Genomic DNA, 16,768 nt, shown 5'->3' on the forward strand with positions numbered 1-16,768 from the left:
CTTGATTGCTACCTCAGAGATACTGTCACCGTCACTCATACGCCGATTATAACACGACCTTCAAACTTACTTAAATCGTGAAAACCTGCCATTGTAGCAGCAGTAACTGATCTAACAACTGCACCAGAAACTTGTCTTATACAAGCGTTGCCGCCCGCAGCGCCGCATTCTGCCTGTTTACATATCTCTGTCTTTCAAAACGTTTGCCTATACTAGTTTCTTTGGCGGTGGAGTATAGTTCTCTTTAGGGGTAACGGCCGCCAGCCACGTCACTCGGCTGTTAGTAGCAGACATGTTTAGTTGAAAGCTGATTTGGTGTGTGCAGTTGTAACACTCATGTCGCTTTTGACGTTACTTGACAACGTCAAGGAGGAGGTAGACGGCAAATTACATTTCCTCGATGTGCTTGTTTTTAGGAACGAAAATGGTAGTTTGGGCCACTCAGTATACCGCAAACCCACGCACACGGACCGTTATTTGCACCGGGATTCGAACCACCACCCACAACAGAAGTGGGGTGTTATCAAGACGTTAGCGGACAGAGCTAGAAATATTTGTGAACCTGAGTTGCTCGACGCTGAAATGGAACATTAATGAAGAACGGATATTCGTCCGCCGAAATAAAACGTGCGTTGAGGCAGCCACGCAGAAATCATACTGACGTACAGGCTACTGTAAAATCTAAGGTTTTCCTGCCGTTTGTTAAAAATGTAACGGAAAGAATAGGGAGGATCTTGACGAAGCGGAATATTACCGTAATTTACAAGCCCACCAGGAAGATACAGGAATACCTTAAGCCTGCCAAGGACGCTCGCAAACCACTGGAAAAAGCTGGAGTGTATAGGATCCCATGCAGTTGTGGTGATGTTTATGTGGGTACAACTAAAATAACTGTTTCTAAACGTTTGGAAGAGCACAAGGGAAATTGTAGAAGAGGAGAAACGGAACGATCAGCTGTTGCGGAGCATGCTTTCCAGCCAGGGAACCACAATATTCGTTTCGAGGAGACGCAAGTACTAGCGGCCACAAGCGGATACTAGGAAAGGCTCTACAGGAAGGCAATCGAAATCGCTAAACACCCAAATAATTTCAACCGAAAGGAGGAGGGTGTGAAATTAAACGGCATATGGATGCCGGTGTTAAAGTAGATGTGTACCACCCGTCCACTACTGGGTGATGGCAACGGCGATCGACGGCGACGGACAGCGGCCAATTGCACTGACGTTTTCAAAACACGTGACGTCACACCGCGGCGCGGGAGAGCGCGGACACGGAATTTAGCGGCAGTCAGTAGCGAGCCAGTGGGTGTGTTGGACCTTCCACTGAGCTACGGACCCCCTTGAAGATGTCTCCCGCAGTCGGAGACGAAACGTTGGGAATTGACACAGAATAAATGGTAATTAATTGAAACCCTCAGCTGTCGACAGGTGTTGTTGATATACCTCAATGGGGACAGCTGAAAATGTGTGCCCCGACCGGGACTCGAACCCGGGATCTCCTGCTTACATGCAGACGCTCTATCCATATGAGTCACCGAGGACACAGATGAATAGCGCGACTGCAAGGACTTATCCCTTGCACGCCTCCCGTGAGACCCACATTCCCAACTTCCACAATCTACATACGTAATGTACCTAATAGATATTTGCTCATCCACTCATTACTCGCGCACACTAAGGCGACGATTCCCGTAAGAGTTCGGACAAAATGTGCGCATTCGCACAGAGGAAGGTCAGGGGCTGGGTAGCCTTTAACTATGTATATGTATTACGTCTTAAATATCTTACTGCTATATAGTGGTTCAGTATAGGAGCTCCATTTTTACATGTGTGTGATTTTGCAAGATTTTAACAATATACAAGGGTCACTCCAAAAGAAATGCACACTATTTTTTTAAATCCATGTTTTATTCTACATGTTTGAAAGTTTTACAGTGTGTAGATACATCCTTTAGGAACAATATTTTCAAACGGCTCTGAGCACTATGCGACTTAACTTCTGAGGTCATCAGTCGCCTAGAACTTAGAACTAATTAAACCAAACTAACCGAAGGACATCACACACATCCATGCCCGAGGCAGGATTCGAACCTGCGGCCGTAGCGGTCGCTCGGTTCCAGACTGTAGCGCCTAGAACCGCACGGCCACTCCGGCCGACCAATATTTTCATTTCTCCACATAATTTCCATCTCTCTCAACTGCCTTACGCCATCTTGAAACCAGCCCCTGTATCCCTGCACGGTAAAATTCTGAACCAACCTGTTGGAGCCACTGTTTAGCTGCGTGCACAAGGGAGTCATCATCTTCAAAGCTTGTTCCACGAAGAGAGTCCTTCAGTTTCCCAAAGAGATGATAGTCACATGGAGCCAGGTCAGGACTGTAAGGCGTGTGTTTCAGTGTTGTCCATCCGAGTTTTGTGATCGTTTCCATGGTTTTTTGACTGACATGTGGCCGTGCATTATCGTGCAACAGCAATAGATCCTGCTTTTGCTGATGTGGTCGAACACAACAGTCGTGCTTGAAGTTTCTTCAGTGTCGTCGCATATGCATCAGAATTTATGGTGGTTCCACTTGGCACGATGTCCACAAGCAAGAGTCCTTCGGAATCGAAAAACATCTTAGCCATAACTTTTCCAGCAGAAGGTGTGGTTTTGAATTTTTTTTATTCTTGGGTGAATTTGCATGATCGCACTCCACTGATTGCCTCTTCGTCTCTGGTGAAAAATGATGGAGCCATATTTCATCACCCGTCACAACTCTTCCAAGAAATTCATTTCCACCATTCTCGTACTGTTTCAAAAGTTCGCTGCATACCGTTTTTCTTGTTTCTTTGTGAGCCATTGTCAACATCCCGGGAACCCGCCTTGCACAAACCTTTTTTAGCGCCAACACATTCAGTATTGTGCAAACACTTCCTTTCCCTATCGCAACGTAGCGTGACAATTCGTTCACTGTGATGCGTATGTCAGTAGTAGCCAATTCGTTAACTCTCTGCACATTGTCTGGAGTGTGTGCAGTACGAGGCCTGCCGCTGCGAGGACAATCCTCAATATTGCCGTGCCCGCTTTCATCACGTAACTTGCTTGCCCACCGACTAACTGTACTGCGATCGACAGCAGCATCTCCGTACACCTATACACCTTTTTCAACCTTTTTTGGATGTTTCCCACTGTCCCGTTTTCTCAGCACAGGAATTCTATGACAGCACGTTGCTTCTGACAAGTCAAGTGTAGCAGCCATCTTGAAGACATGCTGCGACGGCGCCACTCACGGGAACAGGTTGAACTAAGTTTGAAAACAAGTGGGAAGGATGTATCTACACACTGTAAAACTTTCACATGTGCAGAATGAATGTATTTTTACAAAAACAGTGTGCATTTCTTTTGGAGTGACCCTCGTACATTTCTCACCAAGTCATCTGAAGGTGGGCAGAACCCGCACCGCTTAATGAATAAAAAATGGGGGTCCATTAACAGCGTAGCCGGCCGGTGTGGCCGTGCGGTTCTAGGCGCTTCAGTCTGGAACCATGTGAACGCTACGGTCGCAGGTTCGAATCCTGCCTCGGGCATGGATGTGTGTGATGTCCTTAGGTTAGTTTGGTTTCAGTAGTTCTAAGTTCTAGGCGACTGATGACCTCAGAAGTTAAGTCACATAGTGCTCAGAGCCATTTGAACCATTTTTCCATTAACAGCCTGTGGCTATTATTTCGCTACTAGCCAGCTATTTTGAAGCCATTTTTATTTTTGTGTCCACGAGACACATCAAAACAGTCAGAAAATGTCGCTGAAAAGTATTCCAGTTTAAGTCGGTGGGATTCGCGTCCACCCAGTAGATGAAAATCTGCGTTAAATCATCGAACCCGGTTTTAGGAGTCGTCCTGCCTCCATCACAGTATTTGCAATGTTGCAGGTCTCTGGGCGCGAACTGGGAGCGCAAGGCGGAGTACATGGGCGTGCCCGGCAACAGGTACACGGCCGAGCTGCCCGACATGAAGGGCAACCCGGAGCACCACTGCTACTGCCCTACCGAGCAGACCTGCCTCGAGAAGGGCACCCTGGACCTCTCGCCCTGCGCAGGTCAGTCGCCTCCCCCCCAGGGGGGGGGGGGGGGGGGAGCAACCCGTGCTCTCCCAGCCGTTTCTTGACTGTTCTTCTTGTAATACCCACGAACACCTCCCTGCAACTACACGAGACCCTATAAATTCCCTCTTTTTCCTGCGATTGGACAGCATACTTGGCCGATTTTAGGTGATGTATCTTCCGGGTGCTTTGTATACTCCGCGATGTTTCGCTTTTTCAAGGTTTTTCCTATGCGGTCAGTGACGTTCTTAACGCGAGTTGGAACGCCCTATCCCGACAATGTTGAATTACGTGACTTGGCTTCACTGCAGCCATTGACATGAAACTTTTAAAGGACATTAACCTCTGTTCTGAGTCTACTGAACTATAATAATTGCAATTCGGCCACTGTTTTCGGAAATACAATTTTTTAATTGCACGGTTAAAATTTTGTAATTTTTTTGTACGTCTTCCTAAATAGTTTTAACTACACGTAACACCTTTACAGACGAATGGAAAAACTGGTGGAAGCCGACCTCGGGGAAGATCAGTTTGGATTCCGTAGAAATATTGGAACACGTGAGGCAATACTGACCCTACGACTTATCTTAGAAGAAAGATTAAGGAAAGGCAAACTACCTTTCTAGCATTTGTAGACTTAGAGCATGCTTTTGACAATGTTGACTGGAATACTCTCTTTCAAATTCTGAAGGTGGCAGGGGTAAAATACAGAGAGCGAAAGGCTATTTACAATTTGTACAGAAAACAGATGGCAGTTGTAAGAGTGGAGGGACATGAAAGGGAAGCAGCGGTTGGGAAGGGAGTGAGACAGGGTTGTAGCCTCTCCCCGATGTTATTCAATTTGTATATTTAGCAAGCAGTGAAGGAGACAAAAGAAAAATTCGGAGAAGTTATTAAAATCCATGGAGAAGAAATAAAAACTTTGAGGTTCTCCGATAACATTGCAATTCTGTCACAGACAGCAAAGGACTTGGAACAGCAGTTGAACGGAATGGATAGTGTCTTGCGAGGAGGATATAAGATGAACATCAACAAAAGCAAAAATACGATAATGGAATGTAGTCGAATTAAATCGGATGATGATGCGGGAATTAGATTAGGAAATGAGACACTTAAAGTAGTAAAGGAGTTTTGCTATTTGGGGCGCAAAGTAACTGATGATGGTCGAGGTAGAGAGGATATAAAATGTAGACTGGCAATGGCAAGGAAAGCGGTTCTGAAGAAGTGAAATTTGTTAACATCGAGTATAGATTTAAGTGTGAAGAAGTCGTTTCTGAAAGTATTTGTATGGAGTGTAGCCATGTATGGAAGTGAAACATGGATGATAAATAGTTTGGCAAGAAGAGAATAGAAGCTTTCGAAATGTGGTGCTACAGAAGAATGCTGAAGATTAGATGGGTAGATCACATAACTAATGAGGAGGTATTGAATAGGATTGGGAAGAAGAGGAGTTTGTGGCACAACTTGACAAGAAGAAGGGACCGGTTGGTAGGAGATGTTCTGAGGCATCAAGGGGTGACAAATTTAGCATTGAAGGTAGGCGTGGAGTTTAAAAATCGTAGAGGGAGACCTAGAGATGAATACACTAAGCAGATTCAGAAGGATGTAGGTTGCAGTAAGTACTGGGAGTTGAAGAAGCTTGCACAGGATAGAATAGCATGGAGAGCTGCATCAAACCAGTCTCAGGACTAAAGACCACAACAACAACAACAACAAAGTAACATTACGTTCATCTTTTAGTTCAGTAGACTCAGGAGATGTATGTTATTACTCCCAGAAAATTTGAAAGGTCTACTCGAAGCGGTTTCTGAGATATAGTGAAAAATGCAGAGAAAAATGTAAATTTTCAGGAACGGCTTCTAAAGTTTCAAAAGACTGTAACTCACTTAATATATGCTTAATTTTTTATTTTTAGTCACTCATAAGCAACCTGCACCATACTGTATATCATCTGCTTGATCTTTTTCCAAGTTTTTTTCTTCCTTTCTTCTTTCTCGACTCCTTAGTTGCCAACTGCGCTGCGTACCTTGCTTTATCTATGCGAACCTTGTCCATCCGTTCAAGTTCTCTGATGCAGTTTGCTCCAGGATTAATTCCCATATGCTGCAGCACTTTCCCCCTACCCATGTTGCCATCATTAAAAGCAATAACAGAATCACTGACCCCTCCCCCCACTTTAGTTTCTTCATTCCAACAAAAACATTCTTTGGTAAGCGAGTCCATATACGATTATTGAACGCCTCATTGGGATTTTGAGTCTGACCATGCAGACACTTCTTCCATAATTCAGAATTTGGCAGCTCTCTCTAAATAGGTTTTACGGTGTCCATGGCTGCTGCTGAGATGGAATGTTTATGGCTGTGCGAACTGTTTGAGTACTGGGCATTGTGGTAATTGCTCCATGAATCAGGCCCAGAAGGGCAAAGGTGGTGTACTGAGTTTTCATCAGTTGACAGGCTGTGAAAGAAGGTAGCCCATACTGCCAGTTTAATTTTCAAAAAAGTCCTGAGTATTGTTTCTGATGAATATGCCATAATACTGTTGTAGTTCATCAATCATTTTGTCTGTCAGCCCTCCTCTTGTGGTTTTATCATCAAAAAGTTTCTTGTCTCTCAAACTTTGTTTCAACTTCCTCAACCTGGTGCCCATCCTCTTCTGGACATGATCAATATAAACGCGTAACGTTGACCTTTATAATACAGCAATCCACAGCCTTCTATATAAAAACTTACCGATTTTATTAGATCTTAAAGTAATACACGTAAAAATTTTAGCATTTCCGACCGGTGTCGATTATATTTAAAAAAATAAAATGAATTACTCCCCATCTGAGATTTATATATATATATATATATATATATATATATATATATCATTTTATTCGAAAAACTGCAAATTTCATAATGAGATTAAAATTCGGAAATGTGAAAAAACAATTTTTTCTTTTATAACTCCCCTTAACGAAAGGCAGTATAACTTTTTCACCAGCACTTGAGCATCAGTATGATTTCTACGGAGGTTCGAGTCCTCCCTCGGGCATGGGTGTATGTGTGTTGTCCTTACGATAATTTAGGTTAAGTAGTGTGTAAGCTTAGGGACTGATGACCTTAGCAGTTAAGTCCCATAAGATTTCACACACATTTGAACATTTTCTTTTTTATTTCTAAACGTTCTTCTCACCTCAGCGAACGAATACCCATTCCTGAGCAATGCTTCAATGAGATGTTTTAATTCTGCGTCAAGTAGCTGCAGTTGGCAGATTTCCTTGCTGTATTCTCCATCGTTTTTATCACGCTTCGCTTTTGTTGTAAGTGGTGGTTCTAATGCCGGTGTAGGTAACGGTCTGTGTGCGTGGATTTTCGGTAAACGATGTGGCCCAAGCTACCATTTTCTTTCTTGAAAACTACCACATCAGGGACACTTAATCTTTCGCCTGCCTCCTCTTCCATGGTAAACTGAATCTTCGGATTGATCCCGTTCAGATGTTTGTGAAAACGATCCAGTTCCTCCCTGCCATGCCGCCACGAAACAAACGTATCATCCACGTAATGCAACCAAATATTCAGTTTCTTGTTCACAGTTTCCAATGTTTGCTCCTCGAATTTCTCCATAAAGCAGTTCGCCACAACCGGTCGTAAGGAGCTCCCCATAGCGGCACCATCCACCTGTTCGTAGAACCTATCGTTCGGTTTGAAATACGTAGTTATGAGGCAATATTTAAACATCTGCAACATTGGGAGGAAAAATCCGATTCAGCTATTGCAACACTTTATTGAGATGAACCTTAGTGAATAACGATACCACATCAAAACTAAGTAATACGTCCTCTGGTTGTACCACTATGCCGTTTAATTTGCTGATAAATTGTCCCGAATTCTTGAGATACGACCCCGATCGGCTCACATACGGTCGTAATAAGGTTGTAAAGAGCTTGGCTATCGAATAGGTGGGCGAACCAATAGATGTAATGTACCGGGTGATCAAAAAGTCAGTATAAATTTGAAAACTGAATAAATCACGGAATAATGTAGACAGAGAGGTACAAATTGACACACATGCATGGAATGACAGGAATGACATGGGGTTTTGTTAGAAACCAAAAAATGCAAACGTTCAAAAAAGTCCGACAGATGGCGCTTCATCTGATCAGAATAGCAATAATTAGCGTAACAAAGTAAGACAAAGCAAAGATGATGTTCTATACAGGAAATGCTCAATATGTCCACCATCATCCCTCAATAATAGCTGTTGTCGAGGAATAATTTTGTGAACAGCACTGTAAAGCATGTCCGTTGTTATGGTAAGGCATTGGCATCGGATGTTGTCTTTCAGCATCCCTAGAGATGTCCGTCGATCACGATACACTTGCGACTTCAGGTAACCCCAAAGCCAATAATCGCACGGACTGAGGTCTGGGGACCTGGGAGGCCAAGCATGACGAAAGTGGCAGCTGAGCACACGATCATCACCAAACGACGCGCACAAGAGGTCTTCTACGCGTCTAGGAATATGGGGTGGAGCGCAATCCTGCATGAACATCGTACGTTCTAGCAGGTGTTTATCAGCCAGGCTGGGGATGATGCGATTCTGTAACCTATCGGCGTACCTCTCACCCGTCACGGTAGCAGTTTTGCTGTGCAGCGCTATCTGTCGGACATTTTGTGAACTTTGTTTTTTTTTTTTTTGTTCTAATAAAACCCCATGTCATTCCAAGCATGTGTGTCAATTTTTACCTCTCTATCTACATTATTCCGTGGTTTATTGAGTTTTCAAATTTATACTGACTTTTTGATCACCCTGTACATAAGTGGGTTGCATGGGTTTGGGCGGGAAGGAGAATTTCTAACTCTGTGGAACACATATAATAATTAACTGCGTTTATTTGCATATCAAACTTAGACAATTGACAATTCAAGCAAAATGATATTCGAAGTCTCATTGAGAGGTATTCCATCACACATGATGATAATGACAACCAGTGTCAACTTCTCAATAAACATTAAATAATAACGGCGACATGTACAAATGCAAATCTGATAAATCTAGCGTGACGGTTGGGGAAAATAACTCATGCAGACACTAAATGACTGTCACGAAATTTAGAAGACCACTATTGAACGTTATAGGTTGTTGAAGGTAATCGCCGGCCAGTGTGGCCGAGCGGTTCTAGGCGCTTCAGTCTGGAACGGTCGCAGGTTCGAATCCTGCCTCCGGCATGGACGTGTGTGATGTCCTTAGGTTAGTTAGGTTTAAGTAGTTCTAAATTCTAGGGGACTGATGACCTCAGATGCTAAGTCCCATAGTGCTCAGAGCCATTTGAACCATTTTGAAGGTAATCTGTCAAATCTGTTGTGGATTTTTAAGGCAAAGTATTCATGACTTTGCAAGACAAATGTTCAGAGTGAGGTTCTGAGATTGTAGTCATACAGGACACCACCAGAGAACGCTCCACTGAATAATTTGAGGTATTGAACCTGAGGTCAGAGGAGCCGGCTTAAGGAGATAGCAGCAATAAAATGACATTAATGTGTACTTTTTGATTTACATTAGTTATAGTTAACTGCAAATACCATCACTGTCACAATCAACGAACTATTTGCACTGCATCTTACAAAATGTGTTGAAACTGATGGGCATCAACCTCAATGCAAGTTTGACATCAGCGAACAAGATTCTGATGCAACCAGACAAATATGCGTATTGTGTTTTGAATCAGATCACAGACAGCTGCAATTCTGGCTACTGATTCCATCTCCGTATCCACACACAAGTGACTTTAGATATCGCGATAGGAAATAATCAAGAGAACTCGTGTTAGATGGCATTGTAGACCACGGAGTAGGACCTCCCATTTCAATCAGCGACCAGGAAATACAGCACTGAGGTGGTTGCGAACATCCATACTGAAGTGAGGCAGTGCACCATCCTGTTCTATCCACATCCTCTCATGAACAGCCAAGGATGGAACTCTTTGCTCGAACCTCAAGTAGAGGTGGCAATTCAGATGGCCAGGCAGAAAATACAGCCCAATGAGATCTTCGCTTACAGTGGCAGCTCAGATATTCGCAGAAAAACTTACTTGATGGTGTGAGTGCACTACAGCATGAGAGTTTTCCTCATCCCACACATGGCTATTCTCACTGTTCGAAAGGCCATCACAATTACATGTAGCCTCATCAGAAAACAGCACGATTTGGAGGAAATCTGGTAGATCAATCCATTACTGGAGCAACCACTGACATAATGCGGCCCTTGGTTCGAAGTCAGTCACAAGCAATCCGTAGACTCATTGTGGGTGATACGGATATAACAGGTGTTCGTGGAGTACTCGCCACGCACTAGTATGTGCAGCGCCCACTTCACATGCAATACGGTGAGTGCCTGTACTGGGGCTCCACTGCAATACGTTCCAGCATGCCTACTCCTCAAAATTGGATGTCAAAAATGGTCCTCATGTTGCCAGGAGCCTCGTTTCTTCTTTTCAATGGACCAGTCTCTCCCACATTTGTTGAGCGAGATAAGTGAACACTGTGACAGATGATGCCTGTTGGGAAATCGTACCCTTGTAGGGTGTCAAAAAAATAGCACACCTTACATTGAATTCCTGAAACAATTGAAACGTCCCCTTAGAAAAATTTAAAAATGACGGCGCTGGAAAACCTCTTACGTTATTTGATTTTCAAACAGCTGAGCAGAACTGAACGTACTCAGACATTTCTCTCTTTACTTATTCTGATCGACACAAAACTGACACACAATACAGGGTTATTACAAATGATTGAAGCGATTTCACAGCTCTACAATAACTTTATTATTTGAGATATTTTCACAATGCTTTGCACACACATACAAAAACTCAAAAAGTTTTTTTAGGCATTCACAAAAGTTCGATATGTGCCCCTTTAGTGATTCGGCAGACATCGAGCCGATAATCAAGTTTCTCCCACACTCGGCGCAGCATGTCCCCATCAATGAGTTCAAAAGCATCGTTGATGCGAGCTCACAGTTCTGGCACGTTTCTTGGTAGAGGAGGTTTAAACACTGAATCTTTCACATAACCCCACAGAAAGAAATCGCATGGGGTTAAGTCGGGAGAGCGTGGAGGCCATGACATGAATTGCTGATCATGATCTCCACCACGACCGATCGATCGGTTATCCAATCTCCTGTTTAACAAATGCCGAACATCATGATGGAAGTGCGGTGGAGCACCATCCTGTTGACCGTCGGCTGTGGTACGTTTAGCTCCCTGCTTGCTTTATTCGTCGACTTCCACGGGCTACGCGTGAAACTTCCCGGACGCGTTCAACCGTTTCTTCGCTCACTGCAGGCCGACCCGTTGATTTCCCCTTACAGAGGCATCCAGAAGCTTTAAATTGCGCGTACCATCGCCGAATGGAGTTAGCAGTTAGTGGATCTTTGTTGAACTTCGTCCTGAAGTGTCGTTGCACTGTTATGACTGACTGATGTGAGTGCATTTCAAGCACGACATACGCTTTCTCGGCTCCTGTCGCCATTTTGTCTCACTGCGCTCTCGAGCGCTCTGGCGGCAGAAACCTGAAGTGCGGCTTCAGCCGAACAAAACTTTATGAGTTTTTCTACGTATCTGTAGTGTGTCCTGACCATATTTCAATGAATGGAGCTACAGTGAATTTATGAAATCGCTTCAATCATTTGTAATTGCCCTGTATTTTTAGTGCAACGCAGTCTGACTTCCAATAATCGCTACAAAAGAATGGCCCTGATTAATAATAACCTATACCTTTCATGAATCACTTACCTCACAAAAATCTTCGTTACTCCAACTACTGCAATACAGCGAGTGCCAATATTGCCAGCAAATAAAGGATTCTAACTACTGAAGGCACTAACTATTGATAGGCATACTTAGTAAATGAAAGATTTTGATAGAGAACAAACGATGTATTTACCTTAATAATGTTCAAAAGTCATTATATATATATATATATATATATATATATATATATATATATATATATATAATTACTATTAAAAACAGTCTTGATCACGATTTATTTAACAAGGTGACCGGTTTCGACCACTACTGTGGTCATATTCAGACCATTGAGTAGGAGCCTCTTTCTGTTGGAGAATCACTGTTGATTCTCCAACAGAAAGAGGCTCCTACTCAATGGTCTGAAGATGACCACAGTAGTGGTCGAAACCGGTCACCTTGTTAAATAAATCGTGATCAAGACTGTTTTTAATAGTAATTATTTATAAGACATTGATCACTGCTGTTCCCGTAATGCATATATATATATAATCAGTTCATGAAATCCAGTCATAAAAATTTCTTTTTTCTGACGAACACATGTCCAGATCGTCCGCTCTCAAAATTCTGCTATCTCTCTCCCCACATCCACCACTGCTGGCGGCTCACCTCCAACTGCGCTACTAGACTTGGGCACTGTTTCTATGTTTCGATACAGTGTATCGATACGTGGAACTATTTCAGTGTTTCGGAACGGCTGTGGTTCACTGTTTCGCAACAGTGGTGTTTCATTCCACCCCTGTCTCGTATAACCGGACCAGATTCGATCTCGAGCCAGACACAGAAACTGTATGGTTGTTTCAAAATAAGGCTGTTTCAGTCCACCTGTGCTTGGAACGGGCTAATTGTATCGAAACAGTGATGTTTCATTCCGCTCTGTGTCGGACGAGATTCGGGCTCGGCACAGGTACTGAAACACAACATACCACTTCATGAAATACTTTCAAGAGTGTCGAAATCTTTTTGACAAGCAATAGCATGAAGCTTAAGATATCCGAAAATAAAGCTTCGTTTCTAGCTGATGGTCCTATTCCGAAATGGCATGACATCTGCTTAATAAACACTAACCAAACAATAAAACAACGCATACTATTCACATTCAAAATAATAAATATGTGAAAATCATTTAGTTAAATTACACTCTTTTAATAACATACGCTTCTCTGTTCATGTGCAGTAGTCATATTAAGAAACGCAAGTAAGCCTACAACATTTTGAATAAAAAAAGGCGTAGAGTGACACTTATTAGACATATACATAAATTTTATGTAGGTATAATTGCAAGCAATCTGTTTGACATATCACTGATAGTGTAATGGTGAACGGGAAGGGCTGGGAAGCATAGTGAATTTATAGTAACGGTTCGAAACACCTTGAAAGACAAACTTTTTTCTGTTATATTTTGTTATTTATTAAAATTATTTGGCTTTATTTGTGAGTCTGTAGTCACTGTGCCTGTTATCCATAATGATTCCCTTTGTATGCAGGACGGGTATATTACCCATACTAACGGAATGTGGGACTCCCAGTAGCATATTCGTTGTTTCTGCAGTTTGCTCCCACCTCCAGTTGCGTTCGTGGTGGTTCTTCTGTCTTCAGCTATGGCTGTCCTCAGCCAATTGAAAAGTATGAAAGTCACACGACACGAAAGCAGCGCATTTTCTGCAGGAAATACGAAACTGCCAAGAGACCTAAGTGATAGTTTCATACTTTCTGCGATATGATTAGCGCTCTCGCACTTCATTTGTGTTTATATGGACATACCTATACAGTAGACATTCAAGATTATAAAATAAAATGTGTAGGGATATTTGATTACAAAACGCAAACTGTTTCACTGTTTCGAAAGAGCGTATCGAAACATTACATTGTACTGTTTCATTTGTTTCGAAACAGCTACATGTTTCAGTTTGCCCATCTCTATGCGCAACGCTACGCGCTGTTCACATTTAACTGCCCAACACTACAATAGCAAACGTTCCAACAATGCCAACCAGCCACAGACTGCACACAGCACAGCAAGTGATTTTCATACAGAGCGTTACGTGACGTTACCAACATAAAAACCTAAACAACCTACTTACACAATATTTACGTGAAAGTGTTTGAATTTTATTAATATGCAGATCGAATAAACAAGCTGGCATTTCGTGAATACAAATCACCAACACGCACACTAGTAACTGCATGCAGGTAATTTCGCCGACCTGAGCTACGAGGTGTAGTTCTGAGGGAAGGAGAATTTTATGACATGACAGTCCCACACTCGGCTCAAACCGCCCATCACGATGAAACACTGGAGCCACTGCGTAGGCCATCGGCAAAAGCCACCCCTTGTCCCTGCTTTTAACGATGACCCTTCAGAAACCCTTTCTACAGGAACTCTGCGGGAGATGCCAGATAAACGTCCAGAGATACACAACTACAAACACTGCTAACTCACTGCAGCCACCTGTGTTAAAACTCGAATGAAATAAAAAGCTGTTTATCTCAGTATTACATAGCAGAAGTTAAACTTTGCCCCATGAAAGAAACGACACCTTTGATAGACTACAAAAAACTTTAGTTGGTGGAGTTATAACAAGTGCAAATGATCTGATTGGCCAGAAAGAAAAAGTGTGGTCACCAGCTTTGATATAGGCAAATTGCAGACAGAGTAAATCGCTTCTTCTCTTGCAGTAAATCGATGAGTGTTTGAGCAACGCGACACTCGCCGCGCTCAGACGATTGCGAGAGTCATCATGTGAGTCATCTTAGCTCATAATGAGTTAAACTGCAGTCTCCTGGTACAGAGAACCACACTGAGCAACGACAGTTAACACTTGCAAACGATTTAAGGGCAACGACGTATGCACCATTCCAGCCAGATAGCGTGTACCATGCCATTTAACTTAGCTAGGCAGTAGCTAGGAGTCTCAGCTTCACTGATGCTTTAGGAAATGTATCCGACTGGTGTTAAACAGTCTAAAGAGGTTTAGAATAGATTCTCAGGTTCACAGCTCGAACCGACAGCAGCCACAACCGCCGCCGATGAAAGGTAAACACACGCACTCCTGCTACGCCAGCAAGTGATGTCCAGATGACACACATAACTGAGGCCGTCTCCATCTCATCTAATTTTTGTACGTTCAACCATGACCTGTAGTTGAAGATATTCACGATTGTCTGACTTAACTGAAGCAGAAACGCGAGTTATCCGATCTAACGAAAAGGGCCACTGTAGGTTGTAACTTCAGTAGTGGCAACTGTTTATTTACAGATCGTACGAAATAGATACGTGTTTCAATGTTTACTGACCTTCAAAGTAGTCACCAGTATTCTGTCTCTAAGCTGGTCGTAGGTTGTGTTCCAAAAATGAACAGCATACAGACGGAAGTGACGACACTTTGTGCAGCACCTGACCATCATTTTGCGGGACAATGCTCAAGCACGTACAATGCACGTCAGGGGAGTGTAGTAGGTGGTATAGCACTTAGCAGCCCCATCACTCAAACAAATCAGTAACAGCTTGCACTGCACGTGCTTGAGCACTGTCCTGCAAAATGATGGTCAGGTCCTGCAGAAAGTGTCATCACTTCCGTCTCTACGCTATTTTTGGAACACAACCTACGACTAGCGTAGAGACAGAAGTGATGACACTTTATGCATGACCTGAGCATCATTTTGCAGGACAATAGTCAAGCATGTACAGTGTAAACTGTTACTGATTTGTTTGACTGATGGAGTGGCTAAGTGCTATACCACCTACTGCACTCCCCTGACTTGTTGTTGTTGTTGTTGTTGTTGTTGTTGTTGTGGTCTTCAGTCCTGAGACTCGTTTGATGCAGCTCTCCATGCTACTTTATGCTGTGCAAGCTTCTTCATCTCTTAGTACCTACTGTAACCTACATCCCTCTGAATTTGCTCAGTGTATTCACCTCCGTCTACGAGTTTTACCCTCCACGCTGCCGTCCAATGCTAAATTTGTTATCGCTTGATACCTCAGAACGTGTCCTACCAACCAATCCCTTCTTCTAGTCACATTGTGCCACAAACTCCTCTTCTCCCCAATCCTATTCAATACCTCCTCATTAGTTATGTGTTCTACCCATCTAATCTTCAGCATTCTTCTGTAGCACCACATTTCGAAAGCTTCTATTCTCTTCTTGTCCAAACTATTTATCGTCCATGTTTCACTTCCTTACATGGCTACACTCCAAACAAATACTTTCAGTCTACTACCCTGACTTAAGCCCTCGTAAGCAATTCGATTTCTAAAGTGAAGTGAACACTTCACGGCATTCGCCCCACAACTGCTACAAATTCGTCGGGGAATAGACCGCGCCGCTCGAACTGTCAACACAACTGGCACTGCTAAGAGCATCCTACGACTTACACATCGCTGGCAACGGATTATACACAATGATGGTGACTACTTTGAAAGTCAGTAAAACTTCGAAACACGTATCTATTTTGATCGAGCTGTAAATAAATAGGTGCCATTATTAAAGTTCCAACCCTCGTACTATGGATTTGTTGAATTGTGAACTTCTTTTTGATTGCTCTTTACTCACCGCCTTTCAATTTTGGGTATTTTAAAGTACATTTCAACGTAATTGGTGTCTCTGGCCCCAACTGTATTTAATTTTTTTTTGTATTTTTATCGACCCCAGACATGGTCATCAGCCATACTATGATAGCTAGGAATTTCGCTTCACAGTTGAGAACACCCAGTATCAATATTTTACCATTCTGTGCGTGATATTACTAACACTGCTATGTCATGAAACACTTAGAGTAGAAATAATCGTTACAACGAAAATCTAAGATTCTCATTTTTGCTAACATATAGTTACGCCTGAAGCCATACACGGATTTCTGTTAGCGATAAAGTTTTTTTTATTATATATATATAT

General features: G+C 42.8%; 1 protein-coding gene across 1 annotated transcript in view; it reads left to right on the top strand.

The window, feature by feature from the left end:
• LOC126106741 (sensory neuron membrane protein 1-like) overlaps positions 1-16,768 on the top strand; it is a 296,120-nt gene that overhangs the window by 211,899 nt on the left and 67,453 nt on the right. The window contains exon 7 of the mRNA XM_049913116.1: positions 3,909-4,075. Within this exon, the coding sequence (XP_049769073.1) occupies positions 3,909-4,075 (167 nt within the window). The remainder of the gene's footprint in view (positions 1-3,908; positions 4,076-16,768) is intronic.

Source organism: Schistocerca cancellata, chromosome 10 (assembly GCF_023864275.1).
Source record: "Schistocerca cancellata isolate TAMUIC-IGC-003103 chromosome 10, iqSchCanc2.1, whole genome shotgun sequence".
Taxonomy (NCBI): Eukaryota; Metazoa; Arthropoda; class Insecta; order Orthoptera; family Acrididae; genus Schistocerca; species Schistocerca cancellata.